Source organism: Trachymyrmex septentrionalis, unplaced genomic scaffold (genome assembly GCF_001594115.1).
Source record: "Trachymyrmex septentrionalis isolate Tsep2-gDNA-1 unplaced genomic scaffold, Tsep1.0 scaffold190, whole genome shotgun sequence".
Lineage (NCBI taxonomy): Eukaryota > Metazoa > Arthropoda > Insecta > Hymenoptera > Formicidae > Trachymyrmex > Trachymyrmex septentrionalis.
Genome location: NW_017305072.1, coordinates 852,718 through 861,486, shown reverse-complemented (window position 1 = coordinate 861,486; position 8,769 = coordinate 852,718). Strand labels below are relative to the sequence as shown.

Genomic DNA, 8,769 nt, shown 5'->3' with positions numbered 1-8,769 from the left:
GAAAGTTTTATCGGGCTTTTATCTGATGTCTGTTGCGTTGCTTGAAATCCTGTAAAATTTTTTACATAAAATGAGATAATTATAGGTATATTTTGGTGTTAAAGAGAGAGAAAGAGAAATAATGCCGAGTGTAAAAAGTGCAAACACACACACAACGTAAATATCTCGAGGTCGATTGTGTATCTTGGATTAAGACGGGGAGCACAGACTCTTGTATAATGCATAACATAGAATGCATAAAAAAATGAACCAATCAAAGTCCTTTATTTCTTTCCTTTCCATGAAATAAAGGATTCTGATTGATTTTCCTATGTTTCACATGTTTATGCGTCAACAAGAGTCTATGCTTCCCGCTCAAGGTGAAACTTACAAAAGTGAACAAACTTATTAGCGAATACTTATAACTTAATTGGTCAATATCTAAAGAATTTGCTCATTTTTATAATTTTTACTTCATTTCAAGATACGCTACTTGACTCCCAGACTTCTTGCGCGTGGAACATCGAATTGCGCGCCATTGTGCGCCGTACACGAAAGTGATGTCGGATGGTGCTTGGTTCACTGAAGAATTTTTAACTTAATTTATTTGCAGTTTCTCAGGCTTGATTCATTTACAGTTTGTTGAGTCGAGCTCATTCCAACATTATGGTAATTGTGATTGATATTTTGAGATCGTGACTGATATTTGAAGTGGATCGTATAACCTATAATGTCATTGACGTTTGATAATTTTTCAGTTTTAGTGAAATTAAATATCTGAATTACAAAATTTATTATAAAAAAAATCTATTTACGTTAAGAATATAGCAATTGAGATTCCATTACTATTAATTTAATAGATAAACAGTTGTTGCAAGACATTCATTTAGTAACATTATAAACTTTACAATTCAATATTAATATTTTTTTAGACGTACTAATGTATTATTTTTTGGCAGTCTGCCATATTTAATTTTCAGAGCCTACTGACTGTAATATTATTGCTAATATGCACCTGTACCTACATTAGATCACTGGCACCGAATTTGTTTGACAATCGACTAGGAAAGGTTGGGTATGTAAACATTTTTATTGAGTATCACTAAAATATATACTCATGTATGTATATAATACACATAACATATTCTGTGTATATTTAATAAATTTTTAATTTTAGTTTTCAGGGTACTTTTTGGAAATGTGCTAGGATTGGGGAAAGAAAGAGTCCATATGTAGCTTTTTGTTGCGTTTGTATGGCCTTTAGTATTTTATTTTGGTCGTAACATTCTTACATGGGTCATTCTGACCAATGCATTTGGTGTGTATTCCAAAATTATAACCTAATATATATTTATGTATCTAAGGTCCGAGATGTGAGAAAATAAAAAGCAGTTTTGATATCTGTTTGTCGACAAACAGCTATATTTGTCGTTTCAATAATACATAAAAAATACACTCGTTCAAGCTAGACTTAAAGTCAAAACGAACATCACTGCTAAATGCATGATAGTTTTTTTTTTCTTATTTGTCAACACATTTTTTCCTCCTCAAAGCCATATCATCCAATTTGAGCACATTTTCTCATTGTATTCTCATAATATATTTTTCCGTCCTATAAACAACAACATTCTTTTAATATAATTATTGTAAAGTTATTATATATTGAGCATTCTGTGATATACAGGGTTCGTTAGATAGGTACATTTAACACATTTTTGCTCTGTGCGGGATATGCTACCTTCTCCATGACAGTAAATCACGCGATGTAACTAAGACTTGTACTCCATATTGATGGACATAGAATTGTTTAAGATCGTTGACTTATTTTATCTTTTCTGTCAACCTTAATACTCTCCAAGTTGAACATTGCTAATATCGCTTTACATAATTGTCTTAATTACAGAGCAAGATATGGTTCATAGTTTTGCGAGGAACATTAACTAAATGATCTTTGTAATATTACTAAAAATTATTATAAGATCATTCGCTGTTAACTTCTCGTATTTTTATACACAACGTATACATACATCTATGCCATCATATACATGTATCATCACTAAAATGCACATTTGCAATTCTCGAGATGATAGCCGAGCATATCTTATAAAAAAACTCGCAAAGCCTAGTTTAATTTAACACGTTTTATTTAAAAAGCGATATATCGGTCATTCCTCGCGTTTTACCACTTATGCTATATACCTATAACGTGGTTTTGCTTCATTACCGACATATAAGGTACAGTATTTGTGTGTCTACAAGTAATTTAAAAAAATACATAAAATAACCGAAGTGACCTATATTTATATATATATATATATAATATTTCTCTAAAGTGTTTGGTATATGCTATTATATGTGCTACAGATATGGATCTTATTTCGGATATGACGTGAAAACGCTCGCTATGATGCCAATATAATATAATTTCGCTTTCTTACATCACAATAAACAAAGATATTATCTTATTTCTTACATACAAATTACTAAATTAGTATGCTAATTATTTGTCTGCATTTGGGTACGATCGCACAATTGCTCGGCAAATTCGTGTGATTCTTTGATGAAGACGTATTACAATGGCAACGTAACGGATGTTCATTTTAACTGATGTGAATTGTCACTGTTGTTATGAGAGATATATATGTCAAGATTGCATTTTGTATGTAAGCGATTAAATTCTGCGCGTTTTACCCGTCAACGACAGTGACAGCTCATTTCAGATAGACACCCTGCATATAATAAGGCTTTTGACGCTAACGTTATAAGATTACTTCAAGTTACCTATTAATCTCACAAAAAAAGATGAATAGTTTGCTCGTTCCTCGAATAACAAAAATTTCTTCCTCGTATTTTCAACTCTTGGACAATTAGTGGTGTTCGCCTCTTCTATTTTGTATTTTTCTCATTCAGTAATCAATTTTAGTTGATTTATTAATTTTTATTATTTTATATTATTTTATATATTTATTTATTTATTTATCTATCATCATTTATTTTCATTCATTTATTTTCATATTTATTTTTATTTTAATAATATTTAACAAAAACATTTGTAGATATAATACAATTAGTGCAAGTTTATTTTATAATAAAAGATAAATAATTTTAGTATAGCTTGAAATATAAACTGCACTGAGTGTCCGAGAGTTAAAATTATCCGGATAATAGTGATAATACTATATATTTAATCCAACCAAAGAGTACGTTTCATCCCCGAACTTTTCGCACGTTAGCAACGGATAAAAGGATCATAAAAAATACATTCGTAAGCGTCTTTCCGTAAAAATCCGCAGCGGTTATCTCGGGCAACATTCGCTCGCATTAACGGATCAAACTCCCACCTCCCCTATTTTCACCCTGCCACGTGTCCAAGTACTCGCTTCTCTACGATCTTACCCTGTAAAAGCGTCCACCAAGTGTTCGCTTCCCTTTCGATCTCTTCTCGTGCTATTAAGAACGTTGATCTGGCTAATTAAACGGAACAGTTAGTTCTTCCATCAGCCCCTCGTCGTCGTTGTGTGAGAATTCTTCCCCCTCGCATTTTTCGTTTACGAGACTCTCGTGAGTTTCTTTCGCTTGGCCTCGCTACTCGTCGGATCGATGAACACAATTTCATGCTGACTGAGTAATTCCTTTTGCGTAGGGATAGCTATCGTCGTAATCGTCGTTTTCGTAGTTCTCATCACCTTACGTCTTATCGCACTATCGTGAACAATACGAGACAGAGCGGCAAGACGACCCGCTTGCTGGCGATGATCGCGGACGCGTCGCTGCGATCCTTGAGATTCTGGTGGTTATCGTTGCGGTTGTTATGCTTGAAGGCATTACCCTGGTCCTTGATTAAGGGAGCGCGCGGATCCGCGGTGGTCGACGAGGTCGCGTATCTATTGTTGTGAATCAATCGCGCGGTGCTCTTCTGCATCGCCGGCGTGCTCACCTGCTGATGGAAAACCCGATTGACCATCGTCCCTTGCCCGGACTTTGACTTGCCTCGGTTCAATCGCTTCGAATTGGTCGAGGTGATGCGATTGGGCACGGTTGCGCGCTCGATCTCTGAAAATATTCACATGAATCATGGACAGGGTAACACCAGACGTTTCGCTTTTCGGGCTTTCGCCCTTTTTATTTTTTTTAGAACCATCTCTTTAGTTTTACTTTTTTAGCTATATTGTTGGCGGCAATAATAAAGAGTCCTGTAATTATTGAGCTGTGTTAATCGAAAGTGTAAAACTTGTACTCTCCACAGAGCATCTTTGATATGCCATAATTCAAAAATTATCTATTATTGAGTCTTGTGAAAGATGTCTAAGATATTTAAGGCCTTTTTTTTATTCACCATATCATAAGCTACAACATATGCGAAAATCAAATTATTTTTAATGGTTGTGGGACTTAATTTTTTATATTAATGGGATCCTTTAATTGTTTTGCATATGTATTTTGTTTATCAAAGATCCCAACACAAAAAAATTATTTTGTTTAAGTAAAAATTTAGATAGATGCAGTCTGAAAATTTTGTTGGACCATTAAAATAATTATGTAGGAAACTCAACTATGATGAGCAATGCTGCAAAAAGTTTTGACGTTCTAGCAATCAGCTTGAGCATTCTACATAATTGTTTTACTTGTAATAGTCCAACAAAATTATTTTCAGATTTGTATTTCATTAAATTGTTAGATGCCTCAGCAAAATTGTTCTTTGCATGAATTGTTAAAAACAGTTAAATTACTCTTTTTTGCAGTCGAAAAAAAAATAGTGGATTATAATATTACTTTTAATTATGCTTGAAATTTTATTTACTTTATTTTTATATTATTGTGTCATCAAAAGTAGTGCTATATGTGATACCAATCATATCAATACTGCAAGGAAAAGTACGGTTTTCTGAAGTAAAAATTTAGATACAGATCTGGAAATAATTTTATTGGACTAACAAAATAATTACGCAGAGAGTTCAAACTGGTTGCTAGAATGTCAAAATTTTTTGCAGCATTGCTCGTCATTTTGAAATTCCCACGTAATTATTTTTATAGTCCAACAAAATTATTTCCCGATCTGTATCTATAGCTAAATGTTCAAACTTGCAGAAATACTCTTTTTGTGTGGAAGAATTTCTGTTGAGCATAGATTTATAATAGATAATAATCTGCCTGATTGTTATCAAACGATAACTTATTTATATATCCATATATATTCTTATACCTATGTGTATGATTACTCACCGTACACTCTGAGAGTCGCCTCAGCTTTTCCCATACTTGAAGAGGCTGAACACGTGTATTCACCCAAATCCGTTTTCTCCAAGCGTGTTATCTTCAACACGATCGTCGTCTTCCATTCCTCGTCGGGGTCGCCTTGCTCGTCGATTTCGTATCTGCCTCTGAATTGACATATCACTTACGTTTAACGTTTGCGATAGGGAGAATAGATTCCGTTATTCGACGTCTCGTTAGAATAACCGAATTGCCACCATGATCGATATCTGAAATCACTGTGACCGAGGTCAGAAGCGATTTAGCAAAAAGCAATACGGAAACGTTTTGCCTCTTATCGCCAAAGAGATTGTCGAACAGCGGACTCGAACTACGCCCGAGGATCGGTAGACCAAACTGTCAATATTGTCTCGGCACATACCCGCTCATGATAACTTGCTCCTTCCGCATCCACAAGTTAATCGTCTTGGGATAAGCCTCGATTAAGCAGATTAGCGACACGTTTGTATCCAAGGGAGAACTGAGCAGTTGATTGGGTGCTTTAGCGCTAGGAGGGACTGGAATGGTACATATAAAGAAATGAGAGAACGTGATAGAAATGAGAAATCTGATTTTCGCATGTTTATGTTTCATTTAATTTTTGACTTTTTTTTTGCTAATGCAAATTACGTCGTGTTTTTTCAACGATTCGTTCTCCCGTTAACATAATAATGCTATTAAAATTTACACACAATTAAAATTTACATTGTCTGTTAGAAGAATAATCATTAAATTGGATTTGTCTATCAATTGATTTCAATCTTGATTTGATGGTGTTGACTATAAACGTTTTCAAGTACTTACAATTTACTTTTAGATTAACCCTCTTGCTGACCGCCGGAGGCACTTCGTTTCTAGCTATGCAAAGATAAGCCCCCATTTGCCTCCTGTCTACCCTGGTTAATTCTAGCCTCTCGCCGGACAGGTTGTCCACTAGAAAATCGTACGTTGTATGAATATCTCGTTGAAAGCTGCTCCCTCGTCGACCATATAAGCCGACGTGTTAACGTGGCCTGAGTAATTATTCGCGAAATACGCCTTCGAGGCAAGCAACGATAAGCAGAATATGAATTTGTAACAAAATTTGTCGTTAGAATTTATTACCATTGCTGATACAGTTTCTATTTTTTTAAGCGTTACTATTTTTGTCATAAGGGATGCAATCCTTGGGTGCGAACTTGCTAAAATTAAAATTTAATTAATCCTCATTTCACTTTTTAATTAAACTTTAAAGACGTACATGTAAAATTTTTTAAATTTATTGCCGTTGTATTAACAAAATACTTGTATTTTAGCATGATTGATGAAAACGATGATCGATGGTCGTATTAAATGAGTAGAAGTGTTATTAGAGATCGTAGCTCATAAATGACAACGATAAATTAATCTAGTTAATTAGAAGAATTTTCAACATCGCAGGTTACATGGTTATATCATATTTTGTGGAAGTAGCGTTTATCATTAAAAGCGATAACGAAATTTTGAAAATTTATGTTTTTACTACGTGTTTACGATTTCCATTATCCAATGAGGAATTGCATTAGCGTGCACACGCAGTATAGATGCTTTTCAAATAACTGAAAGATAATGAATCATATTATCGAACGAACGGCCGACATAAATCACATGTGGAATGTGTCGTTCCGTGTTCACGATAAAATGTGTCAGAAGTTTAATAAGATCGATCAAAAATAGACAAGATGCGTTGATTTGATCTGACAGCATTTGATCTGATGAATTCGTACAGCACCGTATTCACTTGTATTAAATTAATAATTGTCGCATGTTTGATTGCATTATCGAGTACGGAAATAGCGTCTTTTTATTTTGGAATTTAATTATTGCGCTCCAGATTTTCGTTGATTGTTAATCAAATAATGGGACATTTTGCAAAAGCAAATTATATCTAGAAAAATGCAATAATTTTCATTATATCAACAATGATTTAATATAATTAATGATATTGTTAATATTATTAATTGCAGTATATATAATATTATATAACAGTTTTTTTTATTATACGTTATATCAATGTTATTGATGCAAAAGATAAAAATTGGTGCAATTGTTTAAATTCATCTTGGGTATAAATCAAAATAATTTATATACACATTTTATATTGCGGTTAATCTATACATCGCGAACAATGTCACGAAGCTTCGAAAACTAACTGATAAATGAAATATATGAATTACAATGAATTAAAAAATATTTTATTGAAAAGCACCGTAAAAAAAAAAGTACTAAAAGTATGTATTATACGTACACCCTTCTGGATGCATCGAGCTATATTGGGAATCGATTGATTGCTAAAATTTGTCTCTCTAGCACGACGTCAATCATTTCAATCGGACGTCAATAGTTGTACAAGCACACTCGTTTAATTCCGCGTGAGTCATTGGCACTCGCATGATATTGCAAGTATTTCTTTTAACCAGTCGATCTGTTCGCGGCGCGCGATCCACCGCGACTGCACAAAATTCCTGGACTGTGGGTATCTTGCGAAATGCAGCGGAACTCGACCTGCCCGAAGGATATTGAAAGTCATTGCGGACAAACTAATCTCTATTCGATGGAACGTGTTCCGCCGTAATTGCTTTCGATCGAGATCACCTACGTGTACGAATTTACGATGTCTTCATATCCCCTTAAAACGCTCGACTATTTGATTGAGACACGTCGGATTACCGGGATTATTCTAATGGATAAAAGCAAAGGTATTAAAACGTTTGTGAAAATATTAAAGAGGAGAGATCTTTTCTAAACTTTTTTATATACCTCTCGATTTTATATAGCTCAATAAAAAATGAGATTATTAGTTCATTATCTTTTAAATTTTGTAACATTCGATTTAGATAGGTATTGCTTTTTCTAAAAAAAATAAAAAATAAAAAAAAAGAGCTAGAGTTTTTCCTCTTCATTTTAAATTTTAGATAATTTCTATTATCTATTGAGTGCAAACTCAATTATAATGGATGCATAATTAAATCCACAACGGCGTTATATGACGTAAATATAGGGACGGGAATAATTAATTCGCGTTGTGGTTTTCCTCATGGAGAGACACTTCATTCCGGGAACAAACGCGTGTTTCACGTAACGAGACGTTGTTATAAAGAGACGATTACGTAGATCGAAAGTAACAATCTCGGGGCCTTGATGTAATATCTTACCTTGTGTCAACGGATCGTGAACACCCCTAACAAGTATGAAATCACTTTTCTCACGCCGCCAGAATACGCGAGGCGACGGCCGTCCGGACGCCTTGCACGACAAAGTGGCGTTTTCACCCTCGAGAACGGATACCTCGCCGTCCGAGGTGCCGGAACTCAAAATGTCAGGCGGCACTGGAAGAAAAGAGTTCGAATAATATTTCGTCAGGTGAAATAATAACGCGTTTAAAATTGCATTAAACGTCTACGCTCAAAAATATTATTATACTGTTAAATATCAAAGGAGCGATGGTAACCCAAGTCCTTCAGTTAAATAACACATTTTGTTATTTTTAACTTTAATATAACAAAATGTAAATTAATT

General features: G+C 34.1%; 2 protein-coding genes across 2 annotated transcripts in view; one reads left to right on the top strand and one right to left on the bottom strand.

The window, feature by feature from the left end:
- Window positions 1-8,769, bottom strand: part of LOC108747075 (polycomb protein Sfmbt-like) — a 65,175-nt gene that overhangs the window by 7,469 nt on the left and 48,937 nt on the right. The window contains 5 exon segments of the mRNA XM_018484329.1: window positions 3,683-4,032; window positions 5,203-5,360; window positions 5,615-5,750; window positions 6,037-6,165; window positions 8,406-8,579. Coding sequence (XP_018339831.1) covers window positions 3,683-4,032; window positions 5,203-5,360; window positions 5,615-5,750; window positions 6,037-6,165; window positions 8,406-8,579 — 947 coding nt within the window.
- LOC108747073 (protein kish-A) lies at window positions 464-2,190 on the top strand. Its single transcript, XM_018484328.1, has 3 exons — window positions 464-648; window positions 939-1,054; window positions 1,157-2,190. The coding sequence occupies exons 1-3, from the start codon at window positions 646-648 to the stop codon at window positions 1,260-1,262; spliced, it is 225 nt and encodes a 74-aa protein (XP_018339830.1). The 5' UTR covers window positions 464-645; the 3' UTR covers window positions 1,263-2,190.

What these genes read in the sequence shown, in the direction of transcription:
- LOC108747073 (XM_018484328.1), top strand. An exon ending in AATCGACTAGGAAAGGTTGG is followed by an intron (nt 1,055 to 1,156) that starts GTATGTAAACAT and finishes TTTTAATTTTAG; the next exon opens with TTTTCAGGGTACTTTTTGGA.